At 36.9% G+C, this 21366-nt stretch overlaps 1 protein-coding gene across 6 annotated transcripts in view; it reads right to left on the bottom strand.

The window, feature by feature from the left end:
• The window catches only part of TBXAS1 (thromboxane A synthase 1), a 275226-nt gene that overhangs the window by 176523 nt on the left and 77337 nt on the right, over positions 1–21366 (bottom strand). For all 6 annotated transcript variants that reach the window (XM_034403670.3, XM_087873777.1, XM_034403666.3 and 3 more), the window contains exon 4: positions 1916–1968. In XM_034403670.3, the coding sequence (XP_034259561.2) occupies positions 1916–1968 (53 nt within the window). The remainder of the gene's footprint in view (positions 1–1915; positions 1969–21366) is intronic.

The raw sequence follows: 21366 nt of genomic DNA, 5'->3' as shown, positions 1-21366 counted from the left end.
ACATGACAGTAAAAAAACAGAAATCTTTGAGCAAGAGAATAAAGCATGATATTTGCTTAAGTAAGGTATTGAATATGAGAAGTCTTGAAGGGACATTCTGAGGGTGTAGAAACTGACCTAGTTTATTTTACTAAGTCCTGGTTGAGCTCAACCTAGTTTATTTTACCAAGTCCTGGTTGAGAGGATGTACAATTCTTAAAACAGTGCTCACTCAACTTTCTGGTTTTGCATCAGCCAAGATTCCACCCTCCTGGCATTGAAGAAAATCTTAAAAGCATGGCTCTTCTCCCTGGCCTTGGGTTAAGTGGTTGGGGCTCTTTTTTGTTTCTGGTTGTCAGATCCACTTTAGGTTTTTAATTCTAATTATTATATTCTGTTTTTATATTGTTGGTTTTATTGATATTATCCAGAGCCAGTTGAAATTGGGCAGTATCTAAACTGAGTAAATTAAATTATCAACTGGCCCACCCACTCAGGAAGGAATGAAACCACTGTAAACCATTGCAAAGGGTTTAGAAAAATACCACGGTCAATGACATGGGCATAATTTTCAATGAGGGATCTGGAGGCAAGTATATTAGGACATGTTAGGAGGTCTGGAATTCTACAATGACTTTATAGTCTGCTGTTCAAACAGTGGCTCACAAACAGGATGAACCACTGTGATAAGCCTGCTTAGTAAACATTTCACAGTGCTAACAAGAATCTGCTACATGACCTTCCACAAAACTGAAAAGACAAAGTTTGTGTTCATCCAAATAGGAAGTCTGCAGAATGGGGTTATCCAGAATTCTTCAGACAGAAAAGTAAAAAATTAAATAAACTGGTTGAACAAATCAAATACAAGCTCAGAGAATGTGTGTTATGCCTATGTTTTGGTTCTAATTTATCTGTGTCTAATTTAGAGATTACAATAAAAGTACAGTTAGGAACACTGTTATAGTATTATTAAAGAAACTTCTTTTTCTTATTTTCTTAGCCCCACACCATCAAGCTCTACCTCCTTTGTCTGAAGGCAAACAATATTATGGAATGAGGCATGTGGAAGACTCATAATATTTTGGAGAACTTCAATACCTTCTGCTTACCCTCAACACCAAGAAGTTCAATGGTCACCAAAAGTAAATCATCTGACCTGGATATGTTTCAAAGAGTCCCAGATATGTGTTTTTGGGTCCAAAGGCATGTTTCTCAATTGGTGAGTTTGCATATCTCTATAGTTAAGAATATTATCCCTCTCATACTACATCTTGTTGTGTTGATTCCCTTGGTTTTGTAACTGCTTACGATAGATTCAAAACTTTCTTATCACCTTGCTGCAAACATTAATTAGCAAATTTATGTCCCCAGAAAGCAATCTTCCAGATGAACTGGAAGAAGGGGCAAGTTCTGAGTTCCATCTAATTGAGGAATGATAACTGATGGAACTCAGAAAGCGTATCTTTTATTTTGCTGCACCTGCCTTTTGAAATATCATTCCCCCACAATTTAGGTTGGCTGCTGATCTTTTGGAGGGCACTTAAGACCTGGCTGATCACCCAGGCCTGATGGGTTAAGAGGTCAGATAAGCCTATGTTCTATTGTTATTAATATGGATATTTATTCTTGACCATTTTAAAACATTTTCTCTGTGGTACGCTGGCATTTTTATAATTATATTGATGTTTTTAACCTTTGCTTGCTGTCCAGAGTCACAAATGCGAGATGGATGGCCATATAAATTGAAGAAAACACATAAATAAATAACTGGATCCAATTTATTACAACTTGAGGGCGAATAATGGAAATTCTAATTCAATATAATTAAAAAATACCAGATCAGGGATGGGTGATGACTGAGCACATGTCAAAATTCACAAGAAGTTTCATGCCCTAAATCAAAAAGTAAACAGGAAAAACAAAAAGAACAACTTACCCACAAGAAGGTCCATAATTGCTGATCAGCTTGTTGTGGCTCTCCCAAAAGCCCTGGATGAAAGAGAATGACAGAAATTATAGCTGTTTCTTTGGATTACCAGCACTCAAGTGTCCATCAGATTTCAAGAACCTTTTAGTTGACCTACTGCTGCTCTAAGCAATATTTAAGGTACCTTCAGGCAACTCTGTCCACATTTTTGCCTACATTATTTTTTTTTGCTTTTCCAGTAAGGAAGAAGTGGGATATATTTTCTTTTTGTTTTCTGTCCCTCATAAATAAAGAACTAAAGAAATAAAGTAGTTAGTTTCTCACTAGTGATTAGTTGATTTGATAAATATCCTGTACAACTTCCTATAAGCATATAGGAAGTGTTTTTCACTAAAGACATTTCGACCTTCTGAAGCCCTTATGCAAAACTATCCATTTTGAACGAGCAGGATTAAATGCTTTATTAAAGGCTATTAAGTTTTTTTTTTCTTTTTCAGATCCTTATTCAAAGAACATACATATAATGTTTTCTGTTGTAGAATAATCCTTGGATGTTCTTTAAAGCTGAGACTCATTATATTGTACAGAGATATGATTTATTTCAGAGTCATATATTTATTGGCAATTGATTGTCTATTATGATAGGTTCCTAAGTGTGATATGACATATCTTTATTATATCAGATAAATCTTGTTAAGACTCCTGTTAAATATAATCTTGTATTTAACAAGATTGTACTTAACCAAAAAAAAAAAGATTTTTTAATATTCTTATTTTCTAGAAACAGTCTCTTAGTAGTCGGCCAAAATTTGATTTAATTAAACATCAAACTCCTCAAATTAAAACCACTGATCCCTGGTGCCACAGAAACAATAATTAAAATCATTTTAATTTATTTTAAAGTTCCTGTTTTGTGCTGATTATGCAAACACAAATTGTCTTGTAGTACAAACCAACCTTCCTCAATCTGAGCATCCAACAGAAGCATGGGCATCAACACCCCTAATTCCCAGCTAGCATAACTATGTGCTATGCATTCTGGTAATTGGCATGCAGATACCTTAAGATGCCCAGCTAGAGGTATGTTGATAGAAACAATTGGCTAAACAGAAAAGTGTGGCTTTTATTTTCAAGAGTGCCAAGCAGCTGCAGTGAAAACATTGAAGAGTACAATTATGACAAATGAAACCAATTGTAAATAATAATAATAATCTAGATACAGAGATAAGGGATTGAATGTCTTTGAGTCAGTCATTCTCACTCAGTCCAAACATCACAGGGTTGTTGTTGTGGGGAAACTAGGATGAGAAAGTTTTGTTGGATAAGTTTGCTTTCTTGAGGTATTTGTAAAAACAATAAAGGTGAGATAAGGTAAATGTAAAGCTTCCCCTCGCACATATGTGCTAGTCGTTCCCGACTCTAGGGAACTCATCTCTGTTTCAAAGCCGAAAAGCCAGCACTGTCCGAAGATGTCTCCATGGTCATGTGGCCGGCATGACTAAACACCAAAGGCGCACGGAATGCTGTTATCTTCCCACCATAGGTGGTCCCTATTTTTCTACTTGCATTTTTTACATGCTTTCGAACTGCTAGGTTGGCAGAAGCTGGGACAAGTAACGGGAGCTCACCCCATTACGTGGCACTAGGGATTCGAACCACTGAACTGCCAACCTTTCAATCGACAAGCTCAGCGTCTTAGCCACTGAGCCACCGCATCCCTGTAAAAGGTGAGATACAAGTAAGTAAATAAAGGAATAGGCTTTTCAAGTATCTTCCAACGTAACATTTAGTGGTTGTCTAAAAAGCAAGCCGAACAATCTTTAAGAATAACAGTGTTTAAGAAGCACTGATAAACTTCATTTATGTACTGCTACATATTTTCCAGGATCACTTAGTGTTTCTCGTAGCATTTGTAATTTCTAATAAAACACAAAATATTCAGATAAAATTGTCATGGAATATGAATTTCTAAATGCACAAAACAGTGGCTAATAACTAGTGGCAGAGATATTTAAACTCAAAACAACATTAGGCTTATAATGCTGAACATCAGCAAAGAATTTCAAATGAATTGATTTACCAAATGATCATTTAGTTGAATTATGATGCATTTGTTTTTCAGTGTAAACACTGGATTTTTGCAAGGAAAGTGAGATGTATGGTTTCTAAATAAATATTTTATAATGCCTTATTGAAACAGAGAATCAGTTGCCAGGAATTAAAAATTGGGTCTATGCAGTTTAGGGAGAGCCACTGAATCTCATTCATGCCCATGATAACATGCAATTATAAAGCTGTGGTGGAGGAAATGGGACAACTTGCCACAGCCAACTTGTCATGGCCAACTCGCAATGGGAAAACTTGCCTCAGGGCAATTTACCAATTCTATCTATCTATCTATCTATCTATCTATCTATCTATCTATCTATCTATCTATCGGTTCAATTTATAATGTACCCTTTTCCAGAGACTCAGGGCGGCTTACAATGTGTTAAGCAATAGCCTTCATACCTTTGTATATACCTGCTTAGTAGGGCTTTGGTCCCCCGTAAGCGGTGTTCTTTTTTATACAAAGTCAGCTTATTACCCCCACAAACCGGGTCCTCATTTTACCTACCTCGAAAGGATGGAAGGCTGAGTCAACCTTGAGCCTGGTGAGATTTGAACTTGCAGTAATTGCAGGCAGCTGGTGTTACTTAACAGTGCTTTAGTCTGCTGCACCACCAAGGCTGTTAATTATTTAAAATAAATAAAAATTATTTTAATCGCAACTCATCATGGCCAACTTGCAATAGGAAAACTTGCCTCAGGGCAATTTACCAATTCTATTTAATTATTTAAAATAAATAAAAATTATTTTAATTTTTGCCCTTTATATTTCATTCTGTCCCTCCTTTTGCATCCTTTCTTTAATGATTCTACTCTACCAATTCTTTGATATTAGTGTAACTCTTGTTCTGTGGCGAGATGGCTGTGGCGCATTGTCTTGCAGCAAGTTGGCCATGGCAAGTTGGCTTTGGCGAGTTAACCATGGTGATTTGGTCTTGGCGAGTTGGCCACGTCGAATTGTCATAGATCTGTGGTGGGCACAACTTGATCTTAAACACAGTACAAATCCAGCCATTAACTTTCTTAGCTTAAACACTGCAAATGAGTCACTGTAGTTGGATCTGAGAATGATCCATCTTCCTTGTCACAATCTCCACAGTTTAATACCACAATTTGGAATGTACAGTATTTCATATACTGTACATTCTTTATACAATGCTGTGAGCATTCCTTGCTTGTATAAAGATGCCAACAAAGAACTGATCTTATGCAGTAGCTTTATAATATATTGACAATTTTGTGGTACACACAGTCCTTGCTTAACAACCCCTTGCTTAGCAACTGTTCGGAATTATGACACACACACACACACACACACACACACAAAGACATTTATGACCTTATTTTGAAGTTCTGACAGTCACACTCTTTCCAGGACCATATAATCACATTCTGGCCATTTGGCAACCAGCTTGTTTGCAGCATCCTGTGATCACATGACTATGATTTTTGACATTTTTTCCTGGTTTCAGGTGTTTATTTTTGGTTTCTTGGAGCAAAAAAAACAGCCAGTGGATCAAACAAATTTGCTTAACAACTGCTGTGTTCATTTAATGACTACTGTGTTTGTTTAATGACCACCAAAAAAGGTGATAAAATCTGGCGTGGTCACATCGTGACTGGTTTAACAACCGTAACAATTTACATCTGTAAGTCTGGGCTCAATTACAATTGTAGGCAGCATCTCTTGTCCTTATCTATAATATCATCCACATATTCCATTACAAAAAAGCAGAAGCTGGCAGGATGAAGTCATTAAGAAAATAATGGAATGTGCTGAAATGAGCAAATTGACATTTGAAATTAGAGAACAAGAAGATAAACAATACTATAAGATATGGGACCTATCCTATCAAGGGTTAGATAAAAAAACATGGAAATGAAATATGGTAGAGACTTTCACAATACAAGAATTGTAGAACTATGTGAAATATAACATATAGATGTATTATTATTGGATAGATTCAGGAGGATGAAATGAATGTTATAATAAAAATTAACTCAAATCTTAGAATACTTTGAATATGAGGGAAGAAATAGTCATAGTCAAATAAATGATTAATGAGGATAACAATATAAAGGTATATATTAGGTCGATGATATGAGAATCTAGGTAAATTGTAAATTGTAAGCTATGAATTTGGTGAATGATGCACAAAAGACTTGTAACCAACCGACACACTGTTTGCAATTGAAGATGGTTTTATGTATGTTTGTTTAAAAATTCAAAAAACTTCAAAAAAAAGCAGAAGTTGGCATTATATGCCTTTTTGTACTATCTGTAATTTCTTTAGAATATGACCAAGTCAAAGCAATTGCTCACTCAAAGAATAAGGGATAAGTTTCAGGGTTAGGGTTAGTTAATAGGTTACTCAAACATGGCAGAAACTAAATAAATAAAAGCACTTGGAAACCAGCAAGATATCTATAAAATGTAACTATCTTCAAGTTGATCATAGCATTTTTCAAAGCTGGCATTATATTTACCATTCACAGTGCTACAAGTGGATGGTAGGGATATCTGGCGCGTCAGTGGTAAATATTGTAATAGGTACACTGCATACATACATGTGCATGAATGCAGACCATTTTCAGAGCATAAGAATGAGAATCTCCATAGACTTTCAAAGCATTAACTTTAATTATGTCAACCTCCATAAAGCAGATAAAAGTTTTTTTTAAAAAAAAATTGTGTGTATACTGTTCTTCAGTTTTAAAGAGTATGCAAAAATGGCCCCCCAAAATTAAGGATCAACTAACAAATAGTAGCAAATAAGAGAATAAGTATATTATGTGTATCTCTAGCACTATATGAAAATTTCTAATTTGAAAGAAAAAATATGGTTGTTGTGATAAACAACGCCAATGCAAAGAGAACCATGCCAGCTTTTGATGGCTAGAAAAATCTATCAATTTCAAAATATCAAAAATGGATAGATTACAAATCTCCTGAATCCAGTCCTTAATATCTGGAATAATATTACTTTTCCAATTTCTCAAAATGAATCTGTGATTTCTCATGCCCAACATAGTCAATGTTCCTCAAAACAATATCAGATATTTACAATGTAAATAAGTACATTTTCCCCAAAACCTACTTATACATATTAACATATTGTTTCCAAAAGATGCAAATAGCTCATATATATTGACTATAAAGTCAAACCATATGAATCAATGACCTCTCAAAGACTGTATATCAAGAAAAAATCTATCCAATGATCATTCTTTAAATACATTTGTTCTTAATAAAGCAGAAATAAGCATGGAAACCAGTTACTAGATACATGTGCATGAAATTCTATCTAAACCATTCTTTTTTAAAAAAATAAATAAATCATGTACACACTTTGCTTCCTTTGATCATCATCTCTAATAGTCATCCTCTGTGGGTAATATTCTTTAATTTATGTGTGTGCCATTTCAGATTTTAATGCACATATACAGGCCTTCTGAATTTAATAAAAACAGCTTTTCTACCCTTTGGAGTTATTGAGAGGTTAGTGTTATGTAATTAAGTTAATCCTCATTTGTAAAGGCTAATTAACTAAATGCTAATTGAATCCACATATGAACATTAGCACAATGCACTCTCATTAGACAATTTTAAAAAATTACCTTAACTAAAACCAAGCAAATTATTTTGCTTCTTATAATCTTTATAGAAAACAGAGAAAAAGGACTATTTTGATACAACAGCATGCTTTTTGCCCTTGATTTGCATTTTCTTTGTTTGACAAAATATACAATCAACAGCTATTGTTGCCTATAGCGTTTACCTAAGGCTGAAATTCTATGTCTATTTACTTGGGAACAAGCTCCACTGAATTTATTGGGACTTACTCCTAAATTAAAACCTGGACGATTGTGCTATAAATAAATTTATATTTTAAATCTAATCTAAATGGCAACTCAAACATTCCAAGGAAATCAAGAAATTTTTAAATTATATTGGCAATAACCATAAGTTGTAGTAGATGTATCTTGGTTTTATTTCATATTTCAATAAATTGTCCACATTGTAAAGTCTTGTCTCCTTCATCCTCAGATCTATGAATCATGAACTCAGAATTTCCTAGAGCTCTTACACAAACATGCCTCTTTTTCTACACATCATGACAGAGAACAGATGATGGAAAAGGACAGCTTCCTACAGCTGCTACATATTTTCCCGAAACAGATCATACAGATAGTCAGTCTGAAAAAGTAGCTCAATCAGCCATTATTTGCCAAATAATGAGGAGCTATACAGTAGATATGTGGTGAAGGGGTGTCTATATCCAAGGTAAAAATGCTATGAGAGATTTTCAGTATTCTTTTATGGTCTCAATGAGGAAACTATACAAAAAAGTCTTAAATAATTTATCTTTCTATCTATTCGATCCACTTTGAATCAAATCAGGGGAGCCAAATTTCTCTATTGTGGAGTAGCCTCTGTCTTAAATGATTACATTGGGGTATTCATCAAACATGTCAAGCTTAACAAACAAAGTCTGACATCTTCTCAAAGCATTCTAGCAAGCTGACTGAAGAGAAGAGATCCAGAAATTTAAAATCTATGATGGGTATTCCCCCACAACTGGTTGTTTGTAAATTTTAATAGAAGTAAAAAACTAGTTTCTAGTTTTCTATTACTTATAAAAGTAATACAAAACAAAGAGGCTAAAGTGATCTGGAACTTTAGAATTCAAACAGAGAAGCATCTTCCACTCAGACTTAACAAATGTTGGTAAGAAAGACAAAAAAAAAAAAAAATGTCCAGATAGTGGACATGGCAGCACCTGGAGACAGCAGAGTAGAAGAGAAGGAAATGGAGTAAATCACAAAATACGAAGATCTGCAAATAGAAATAGAACAACTGTGGCAAAAGCAAGCAAAAATGGTAATAATAGTAATAGGCGTCTTTGGTGTAATCCAAAATATCTGGACCATCATGTGAACACCCTCGCACTGACAAAATCACCATCAGTCAATTGCAAAAGGCAGTTTTACCTGGAACAGCTTACATTTTGTGACTATACTTTTAACCTCATTTTTTAAAAAAACATCTGCCTATCCCAGGTCCTTGGGAAGGACTTGATAGATGGCTAAAAATGCCAAATCCAAGCCAAACATCTGGCTGACCATAATAATAATAATAATAATAATAATAATTATTATTATTATTATTTGTTAATTTTATATGCTGTCTGGCTCCCAATAACTCTGGGCAGTTTACAGTTGTTAAAACATTTAAAAAGAAAACACAATACAAAACCACAAAAACACTACAAGACAAAAGAACAATAATGGCAATAATGGCAAAAAAATAAACAAACTGAGCCAAATAGGAAGAAAGGAATATCAATCATAGTTACCAAAAGCCGGAACACCAGAAGTCTGATGTTATTAGTTGCACAACTGAAACAGAAGCATTGCCAACAAATGATTTCTTTAAAATGCTGCAGTTTCTGTTTATCAAATTCTTCCTTAAAGTAAATGTTTCTTCTTTACTAGCTGACTATTCAGAGTAGAGAACAACTAACTGACTAAAAGAAAGGATTTGGGGGGTGGAGGATGTCATAAATATGATGATCCAGAGATGTCTGCAAAAAGTGATCAGAACCTAACATCTTTGCACTGTTGCTTTCACAACTATCAGTGCACAAACATAATGAGATCTGAGAAGACGAATGGAAGGTATTGTCATGACTATGGATAGGTCCATATACTGGATGAATCCATTGTGTGTTTTATTTGATTTTGGCTAGTCCTAGTATAAAACCCAGCCATTATAATTTGTAACTCATACTGTAAATCTTAACGTGCTATGTGAACCCAGCCAATAGTGGCTTATTCAGAAAAACATAGTGAAACAAAGCATGATATGCACATCTAGCCAGGCACCATACTTCATAAAGATTAATGTAATCAGCTGACCAAGGGAAGCAATAGAAGGTCAGACAGTGGGAGTCTAAATAAATAAGATTTGTGAGGATTCTCCAGCAAATTCTAAGAACCCTGATGGAATGCCAGGTTTACAGCAAAAGAGGAGCTATATAGCATGAAACAACTTCAAGTGTGATGTTATAGTGCTCGATTTGGGAAAGCATTCCTTAAGCCTGCAGTAGCCACAATGCTCAACCCTCTGCATAAATAAAATAAGTAGTGCCTCAATATGAGGGGAGAGGTGATTAGAACTACAGGCAGACAGATATAGAAGAATCCACTGAGAAGACAAACCATAGCAGGATGCCTGCAGAAATGGAGATAACAGCCTTCTTTTCCCAACATGAGTATCATAGTTGTCCCAGGATATACTATCAACAAGTCTGGGGGATGGTTGAGTGAAGTGAGAATTGTATGAATTACACAGTCATGGATATTACAACTTCCTAGAGGTAACCATATCAACCTAAAGCATAGGTTAGATGCCCCATGCTCTGTAAGCCTGAAAGAATTAATATTCTGCAAGGCAACAGAAAAAAGATAACAATTCTTTGTCATTTACTTTGCTCCTAGCATAGAACTCAGTCAGGCTCTGCATAATTAAATACAATAAAATTCTCCAACCTGACGCACACTATCGAACTACAATTTTCAACACTCGCAGCCTGCATAGACAATTAGATAATGGGAACTGTATATTATTGGAGGGTGCTGTTCCAAAGAAGTCAGATCTATACAACAGGCCAATTACCCCTACGTTCTGCATTGTGAAAAGTCACACAAAGAAGCTGACTGTTCAGGTAACCAGATATAGCCTTGTCTTCCTAATGTGTTCAGCCTAATCTAAGAAGTCAAATGCCAGCAATTCTACCACAGCAACTGTACTTCAATCAAATGGATGAAATACTTAGTTTTGAATCTCAGTAAATCTCACTTTGACAAAATTTGGAGAATCCTGGTCAAAATATTACTCATAGAATCAAACTTTTTCTTTTGATGAGCATGCAACCTTCAATGTATAAAGCATAAGCCACAGAAATTTAATAATATATCTTTTTATTGAAAAATCAGACAGGAAAGGTATTTACATTTCAGAAACAGAAAAGGTATAAATTTAAATCCACATGGAATATAAGAAGAAATGAACAAAAATTGCCTACTATGTTTAGATTAATTCAAACAAGTAATTTTAATTTCAGCAAGTTCATATTTATCATAGGTTTTATATAATGCTTTACATTGTAGTATTATATTTTGCTTTACTTTTGATTTAGTGTAAAAGTCTACAACCTGATTCTCTAAAAGCCTTTACTATAGCACTCTTGAATTCCTTCAAAAACTGACATACTCCTAAAAATTATTTCATTTATTATTCAATTTACGCTCCTGCCCACTCAGGGAAAGTAACTCGGGGGAGCATACAACAATCCAATGAAACACTGACGTTACTGATATTTATAAATTGCAAAAGTTGCCAGGAAAATACAACTATACATTTCAATGTGAAGAATTTTGAACAATCTAGTCAAAACTTAGAGTCAGTTTTCAGCCTTTGTCTTTTATAATTTAATGTGTGGACCATATAATTATCCATATCATCATCATCATCATCATCATCATCATCATCATCATCATCATCATCACCATCATCATTCTAGCCACTGTCTATACACTGCAGATGAAGGCCTCTTCCGCATATTTCCAACCGATACAGTCTTGAGCTTTCCTTTGCCAGATGGGCCCGCAATACTTCCTGATGTCATTGTTCCATCTTGTTTTAGGTGTCTTTCGTTGGCACTTTTTATCCAGTGGAATCCATTCTATCATGACTGCCTTAGTCCACCTGCCAATTATCAGTATATTTAATTGTTTTACAAAGCAAGCACATACCGCACAAAGGATTTACAGTGTTAGACATACTAATGAAAATACTGAGATTCCAGAATCCTTCTTCATGTGTTAGCATGAAGTGTTAGCATAGAGTAGGACTGAGGTATCCCAGCAGCCCCTGTCCTATTAGAAATGGGCTTCCATAAGAGAAAGCTGATACAAATTGATGTCCCCAAAAGTGGGGTAATGTTTGGAGCAGCTCATCATTCCATCTGGGATGGAGGCCTGAGGGAGTACCCCTATATCCCCATGCTCCGTAGAGTTCTGCCTTCATGAAGAGAGCCACAGTTAATTCCCTTTGCCTTCAAAAGACTGTATACCAGAAAGAATAAGTTAATTAACCAGATTCCCTGATTACACTAGGCTGCTTAGCTTAGATGAAAGAAGGAAGGGTGAGTGAGTAGACTAAAACCACAATGCAAAACAATCTCCTACGTAAGGGAAATTCTTAATTATTTGTTTCAATTAAAAATTGCTGTCACCGCAAAGATTTTAATGTGTGGGGTCATGAGACAGTAAAAACAGATGAGATGGATTGCAGTCTAATGCCTCCAGCATTTGCTATGCATCAGCTAAAAATCCATTCGTACATTTGTATAAATCTTATTTATGTAGTGTAATTTGTTAACAATATATTTTTATAGTACAACATAAATCTTGTTATTGGATTCTGATTCTGTCACTTTCAAAGTAACAATCAATAATGGATAATCTTTAGACAAACAGCAGTGCTTAGAAAATCTCTTGAAATAATTATAGCATTGTCGTCTTTCCACAATATGTAATATAACAGTGTGGTTTGTTGCTTGCTTTGAATAATCAAAAGCATGGCATCAGTTCTAATTCAAGCACATATATTTATGAGTAATTCTTACTATAACATTTTAGCATGTTATTTAGGATAGATTTCAAGGCTCCGTATCTATTTACTTTTTAGGTTTGACTTAAATTTATGTTAGCAAAAACTAAAATTAAACCAATTTATGCTTTTTATTTATATATGATAACAGCATCATAAACTGCATCAGATCAGGAAGAGAAATTGAGAAATATGTTGTGAATAACAGCTGGCTCATATGTATTTTTAATACTGTATTTTTCAGAGTATAAGACACACTTTTTTCCCTCCTAAAAGAGGCTGAAAATTTGGGTGCGTCTTATACTTGAATGTAACCCCGCACGTGCCCAAAATGGCTACCCGGAACAGCTGCTGCCTTCTACATTTAGGCAAGAAAAACAAAATGCACAGGTACCGTATAGGGACTCTGGAAAGAGTGTATCCTCCCTCCGAGGATCAGCTGTGCTTTTGAAGCTGTTTTTCAGCCCCAACGCAAGAGAAGCGATCTTCCGTGTTTTGCCTGCTTTTCTAATTGCTGCTCCCTCCGACAATCAGCTGTGCTTTAGAAGCACAGTCCCAACCAGCCCCAACCTCAAAACCAGCAAGCAAATTAATGTGCTGGGACTAGCCAGATGAATACCTGGTAGACAGAATTTTTTCCCCCCTATTTTCCTCCCCAAAAACTAAGGTGTGTCTTATACTCCGAAAAATATGGGTATATACTTAATATGATATGTAGTCATGTCACATCCATCTGGATTCATTTCTGCCAATCAGTATCCAATTTGCAGGAAGTACTGATCCTCTGAGAAACCATCAACAAGTTCAAATCTCAAAGCTTAGCACATAAAAGTTTCTGTAACATTTCACATTTTACACTATACATTACGTATCTAGTATGATATTCAGCAGATTGTAAAAAATCTATAAATGTGGACTATGCAACCATATTGCTAAGATTATCATTATGAAACTAGTGATAGCAAGTTGTGGACTTGCATGTTATCCCTCCACACAGAAGATTTTGCTTTTGATTCTATGAATCCTGCTTGCCCATCAGAATGAAATGAATTATAGTTAGCCTAGAATTAGGAATATTGAAATCATGTGTTGTGTCAGTTTATAAACAACAATAGTTAAGTTTAAAGAAGACGGGTCAACCTATTCTCCAAAGCACCTGAAGGCAGGACAAGAAGCAATGGTTGGAAACTAATCAAGGAGAACCAATCTGGAACTAAGGAGAAATTTCTTGACAGTTAGTTAGAACAATTAATCAGTTGAACAACTTGGTTCCAGAAGTTGTGCATGCTCCAACACTGGAAGTTTTTAAGAAGAGATTGGACAACCATTTTTCTGAAATGATATAGGGTTTCCTGCTTAAGCAGAGGGTTGGATTAGAAGACCTCCAAGATACTTTCCAACTCTGTTATTCTGTTAACCACAATTGAGGTTCACTCAGTCTCAATTGTGATTAATCTACAACTGAGATGCACCCATCCTCTCACAGCACTGGCGGCAGCACATGGACACGGCATTTATATCTTCATCAAAAAGAGAGCCATCCATTCTTTCATTTTCCTTTATTTTTGCTAAAATATAAAATAAAATATTTTTTTTTTATTTTTGCTAAAAAAAATTGTAATCTCTAACTGGAATATTGATAGGACTGATAATTTATAAATTTAGTAACATCTGAAGGGTCAAATATTTCCCACTCCTCATTTACACCTTACTATTTTTTAAAAAAATACAAGCTAAGGCATGTGTATTCTAGCTGCATTTTAGGTTGGTTTGAAGTACTTTATTAACAAATAAAATACTAATATAGGACAATACAGAATAAAAGTTCAAAAGTATCAAAGTTCAAATATTTAGGAACAACATTCAATAGAGATGGAAAAATGGATGAAGAGATTAGCATATGATGCAGTAAGGCAAACCAAGTACTGGGACAACTTGCTCTACTCCTACAACATAAGGCAGTACTAATCAAGCACAAAGAAGCATCTCATTCAAAGCATATTCATCCCCACCCTATGTTATTAGTGCAAAACATGGACCACTTACAACAAAACATAAACGAAAGTTAGTCAAAGTTAGTGAGATGTTTGAGGAAAACTGCTGGAGTGACCAGAGATAAAATCAGAAATGAGACCATAAGAGAATAGAACCAATAGAACATATTGAACCAATCTTAAAATCTTAAAATACATACAAAAATAGCCAATAAAGTGGTTTGCTCATCTGTAGAAAATATTGTGAGATTCCATACAGTATAAGACATATACAAAAAGAGGAGGAGGTCAAAGAACATGAGGCAGACCCAGAAGAAGATGGAGAGACAACATCAAAGATAACTACACCATCAATTAACCATGATTGAGGTTGCCAAAGAGCAAAAGCCAGAACTTTAAATGTACACTAATCGGCATACATTAAAATAAAAATTGTTGCATACAGCTCTCACAGAGTCACCACCTCCCTCTGAGAGCTGTATGCAACAAAATTTCATTTTAATGTATGCCAATTAGTGTACATTTAAAGTGACAATAAAACTATTCTAAGTCCTTTGTATCTTCCTCCACACACAAACCAATAAAAGAGGAAGTCAAGAACAAGACACAATAAAATTGAGTATCACCATAGTACTATAGCCAAGATAATATTCTAAAATATTCACAGGACCAAACACATATCCTGGCCCTAAACCTGAGGGAAAAGCCAAGTCTTCACACTCTTCTGAAGTGTCAATCGGATCAGGCAGTGATGGGATTCAAATAATTTAACTAAGTGGTTCTCTGCCCTAATGACCGGCTGGGTGGGCGTGGCCATGGTGGGCATGGTCAGGAGTGTGACAGGCAGCACTCGGCCTCCTGCACCCCGTGGGAGCAAAAACGGGCTGTGGGGTGGGTGCCTCTGCCCTCGTGCCCCATTTTGGGCCTAGTAGGCCTCCCTGCAGCCTTCTGGGAGTAAAAGCGGGCTGTGGGGGGGGGGCACACCGCACCCTCCCATGCCACATTTTGGGCCTAGTAGGCATCCCTGCACTTACCTGGGAGCCAAAACGGGGCACATGCGGACTCCTGGAAGGGGCAAGGCCAGCCAGCAATTTAACAACTGGTTTTCCCAAACCGGCCCAAACCAGCTGAATCCCACCACTGGGATCAGGATTATTTGGCTCTCGGGAAGAAAGCTGTTCCAAAAGGCAGATGTTGCAACAGAGAAGGCATGTCTCCTGAGTCCTGCAAGATGATACTGTTTCACAGAAAGGACCTGGAGCATGCCCATCCTGCCACATCTGGCAGGGTGGGTACAAACATTGAAGACAAATGATCCTGCAGTTAACTTGGCCTTGTGCAATGCAACAGGACTTTAAAGATGATTGGCAGCACCTTCAATTGTACACATCTTAAAGTTGCTGAGGTTGAGAAAAACTGATATAGAGAATTCATACAGCACATTCCAAACCAAGATCATTAATCCCTGCTTGCTGCAGATTGTATATGTTGGTCCATGCAACAGGGGTGCAGGAATAATCCAAAATCCCTTCTGAAACCCCACTGGATCCAATAGTTATATGGATAAACAAACTATCCTAAGGTTGGAGTAACTGGGCTGATCAGGTTAGTTTTCCCTACCCTTTCTGTTCCCTCCCACCAAATGTTATGCTGAAAGATGAAGAATTAAGTTGAACTCAGGAACCTAGATAGAGATATGGGAAATTATGTGAAGGGAAAGCCTCATAAGGACATCTATGCAAGGGAGCAGTCCCTTTTCCATTCAATGGACTATCTCCTTTAGTAAGGTTTTCCACCCTACTATGTACATGGGATGGAGGGAATGCTATAGAGAAAAGGGGACAAAAATAATGGTGCATGAATTTAAGCCTGGTCTTAATCTGTTATTTATAGATGGATCATTAATATATGCAATTTAATTTCTGTTCTGATTAGAAATATTGTTATCCTCCAAGGAATTGCATTCAAATAAGAAATAATCTTTTTTAAATAATTCGCTGAACAGAAGACTCCAAATCCTCCCTTTCTATAATACTGAAAGATTGTTGCTCTCTTATTTCCAAAAAATGCAATAACTGGGTTTAGATATATGATTTCAAATCTGAAAGGTGAAGCTTCCTCCCTATGCTTCCATAACGGACCTCACAGAAATTCATAGATTGTGATCTGTTCAATCCTACAGTTTATATTGGCCGAAATGAGCTCAATTTTAATTGCTTTGACCATTACAATGAATTCTGGCTTCAACAAGTAAGCAGTATTCCATCAAGCCCAGGGCATAATAAATAAGGAGTCTCTCTTAGACTGCAAAGCTAGTTGAATCTATATTCTCTTCAATCCCTCTAACTGAAGCTGCCAACGTAAATTTCTTCTTAATTCTGATTCTGCTGAAATTGTACTCATGTCACTTTGTCATTCAGAATATTGTTGAAGACCTACTAAGACTATTCCCAACCCAACCTGACCTACTATGTTATTTTGTTAAAATAGGACATGTTAATTGCCTGCCTGATTAAGTTAAAGATTTTGTGCAAACAGTGGCAAGCCAATTTCCTTCTTTTAAGTTACCTTCTAAATTGGCTCTGCCATGGAGGTACTGTTATGAGTACAAGCTCGATGCATCAAGGCTTCCCAACACAATCACACTGGACTCAACACTGTCCAGATTGTGAGTTTTACATGCCAACGCATTGCTCAAACAAAGCTAAAATTGATCTGGGCGCCTTATTTTGATATATAATGCCTGGAATAGTTTCAGCAGAGACTCCAAAACTTGGAGGCTTCCATATCAGACAGAAAACCACATTAGGGATTCTTTGGGGGAAACATGCAGGTAAATGGAGCATGAAGAGAAAGGGGAAAAATTATACTAATTGAATAATTCACACAAAATGGAATTGTTTTCTTAATTAGACTAGTATGCTGTCCCTATTTGCAGCTCCACGGCAGGGTCTACTTTTTTTTCCGCCTTGGGGAGCCATTCATAGGGTCAGAATAATTGTTTTATTTCTCCTTCCAGAAATTAAGTGTCATGAAAGCAAAATTCCGTATTTAGAGAGGTCACATAGGTGAGAAGAGGGAGCATAAAAAGCAATGATGAAAAATGTAAATATACCTGAATATGGGAATCTATGTGTGTCTTAATTTAACCTATCCAGGATTCTTTATTGAAGTGGTGACCTCTGGTAGAAAGGCAATTCTACCTGTAGTCCGTATCACTCCATTATAAACTGCCCTTCAGTCTCCTTGGTTATGAGGGCATTCTTCCTATGCTCCACCTGTCAACGCTACCTATGTTAGCATTTATCTTGCTCAAGGGAACCAGCAATTTGAGAAATAACTCACAAAACTCTCTGCAGTATCGATATAAGCTGGATTTCTTTAACAGGGTGTATACTAAAGAAAAGGGGGATGCGGTAGCTCAGTGGCTAAGACGCTGAGCTTGTCAATTGAAAAGTCGAATCCGTAGTACCGCGTAATGGGGTGAGCTCCCATTACTTGTCCCAGCTTCTGCCAAACTAGCAGTTCGAAAGCATGTAAAAAAATGCAAGTAGAAAAATAGATTGAGATGAAAGTTATTAGATTGGCTGGAATTGATGGGAAGTGTAATCCAACATATGTGAAGGTATTGGGTTTGAGAAGTCTGGTGTAAGTGGGTTGGAGGGTTGGAAGTGGCAAGGCAAGAAACCAAGAGTTTCAGATCAGACAAAACCATTATTTAAACGTAGTGCCTATGCCCTGAATGAGGGGGAAAGAGACACAACAATCTGCTACTGTGAAAGAGCAGGAGGAAGAGAGCTAATATTTAAACTCTGGGTGCTCACACACACACACACACACACACACACACACACACACACAGAGCTATATTCCTATATTCTGTAGTAGTCAACCTTCTGCATAGATATGATTTCTAGTTTTCAGCCAAGCTTTCATCTACTGTGCTGGGTGCTTAAATGTTCTGTGATTAGCTGGTACTAAGTATGGCAAGTTGTGCATCTCAAGAGTTGTGAATCAAGCCATACCTGGGTGATATCCAAAGGCAAAAGATAAACCAATCAGCTAATAATATGCTGCAATAATCATGAAAAGGTGTATGGATTACCGTATGTTTTAAATTATTAAAGTTTTTAAAAACTGAAATCATGGTCATATTTATATTAAAGAATAATATTTTTAGAGCTGGAATTAAGAGCAAAGGAAAAGTCACTATGATGCTAGCACCTGTGATACTTTGAATTTAAGTGAATAATTTGGGGCTTTTGTTAAATGTACTAATTAAGATGCCGAACAATAGAAACCAAAACTAAACAGACATGTTACAGAGGAAAAGCACAAATCAAAGTCATACCAGGATTTATTTACTGACCTGGGATTGATGATAATGAATTTAATGGATGTTTTAATTGGATAAAAGAAAAACAAAGGAGTGAAAAGAAGACATGCTCTTAAATTATAAAATAAAACCCTCCCCCAAATTAAACATGAAGGTTACATCAACAATAAAGCAGAAGGTAAGAGAGAGAGAGAGAGAATCTATAAAAAGACAGAGAAGTTATTAAATTTTTAAACAATTAACATTTACAAATGTTAGCCATATATAATCCACAGTTATGACTGTGTAAGCCTACTTTCACATTATGATACAATCCAGGGGTGAAATCTACTTACCTTCCCAACCGGTTCGGAAGTGCACGGGCCACATGTGCGCAGACCCTCTGTGCATGCGCAAACCCTTCTATGCATGCACAGAGGGTAAAAAACTGGTTATTTCCTGGTTAAAACCAGGAAGTAATGATGACTGGGAGAGTGGGCAGAGACTCACACCGCCATCGCTACTGGTTCTCCGAACTACCAGCCGCCATCACTACCAGTTCGGCCAAACCGGTCCAAATCAGGAGCATTTCATCCGATACAATCGTATCAAGTGCATGATAATATAATTATCTTAAGCACATTTACTCCCAATATCTGCACAATTATTACCTCAGTTATTCATATTTGTATGTATAAAGGTTTTATGGGATTTCACTAGCTAGCATTAGTGTTTGTCAAGGAAAGCTAAAACAGGAAATGGGTGAATTCCTCCATTTAAAAAAAAAAAAACAATTTTGGAAGATGTTTCATACAGAATCCCAGCTTGACCAGAATCTTGAGTATTCCACATCTGAAAACAAGTTTGGTATAGTGCAGTGATGGCGAACCTTTTCAGCACAAAGTGCCCAAACCAGAGCACCAGAAACCCAATGAGCTAGCCAGTGTGCATGCGTGCCTCGGAAACCCGACAACCAGCTGGCCGGCATGCATGCACGCATCGGAAACCTGACGATCAGCTGGCTGAGCTGGGGCGACGGCGCATGTGCCCACAGAGAGGGCTCTGCGTGCCACCTCTGGCATGTGTGCCATAGGTTCGCCATCACAGGTATAGTGAGTAAAAAGCAACAAGCTAGAAACCAGGAGACCGTGAGTTCTAGTACACTTTAGGCATGAAGTCAGCTAGGTGACCTTGGGACAGTCAGTCACTCTCTCTTAAAAGGAGACTAATGCAAACTGCTTCTGAAATCTTGCCATGAAATCTACAGGAACTAGACCAGGAGTCAACAGTGATTCAAAGACAAAAAAATCAAACCAAAATTATACATTTAGGGCTTGTTCATACAAGGAAGCTACTAAGCATAAACCAATTAAAATTGCTTCCGCAGGCTCACTGAACAGTCCTAACTTGGTATAGACAGAAGTCCTGAATTCATTAAACTATATATTTATTAACCTCAACCACACATGTATCTAAAATCTTGGAGGCCTCGGAACTGCATCCAAAAGGTTGATGTGCAGCTCTGGAGAGCACCAGAAGATTTTTCTAATTTTTAATTTGGTATACAAGAAATGATTAAATTCATATCTGGAGAGTGTAACTGGAGAATCAAATATAGATTTTGCCTTGGTTTTACCTATGGGGTGGGATGGGGTGATAAAGTCCTAGACAGTGGTGGGATTCAAAATTTTTTGCCACTGGTTCTGTGGGCATGGTTTGGTGGGCGTGACATGGCATGGCTTGGTGGGCATGGCTTGGTGGGAGTGGCAAGGGAAGGATACTGTAAAATCTCCATTTCCTCCCGATCAACTGGGCTGAGAATAGATGGGGGCGGGGCCAGGCAGAGGTGGTATTTACTGGTTCTCCGAACTACTCAAAATTTCCGCTACCGGTTCTCCAGAACTAGTCAGAACCTGCTAGATACCACCTCTGGTCCTAGCACACGTAGGAAAGTATAGCAATGGTGGGTTGCCCCGGTTCGCACCGGTTCTATAGAACTGGTAGTAAAACCGGCGGGAGGCTCCACCCACTGACCCTGATGTCATCAAAACGCTTCTGCGCTTGCGCAGAAGAGCACGCAAGAGAGAGCGCGAAGCAAGCGTGCACGCACGGCCCCTTTGTGAACTGGTAATAAAGGTAAGTAGAACCCACCCCTGAAGTATAGCCTTTAAAGTGTTTTTATTCATTTGTTTTATGGTCAGAGATCAAAAGGAAAGTAATAACACAATGTAAGCCAATAAAACAAGGTGAGAAATTAGCATATTAGAGAACAGAAACATTCAGCAGCCAGACCAACAAACCCTAAGCATAATTCAAACCCAGAGCCTTCTAACAACAATTGCAATTGAACAGAATGTGACAACTT

The sequence above is a fragment of the Pantherophis guttatus genome, chromosome 7, assembly GCF_059756535.1.
Source record: "Pantherophis guttatus breed Tessera chromosome 7, ASM5975653v1, whole genome shotgun sequence".
Classification (NCBI taxonomy): domain Eukaryota; kingdom Metazoa; phylum Chordata; class Lepidosauria; order Squamata; family Colubridae; genus Pantherophis; species Pantherophis guttatus.
The sequence above is the reverse complement of the archived record's forward strand: the minus strand, read 5'-3'. Positions and strand labels throughout refer to the sequence as shown.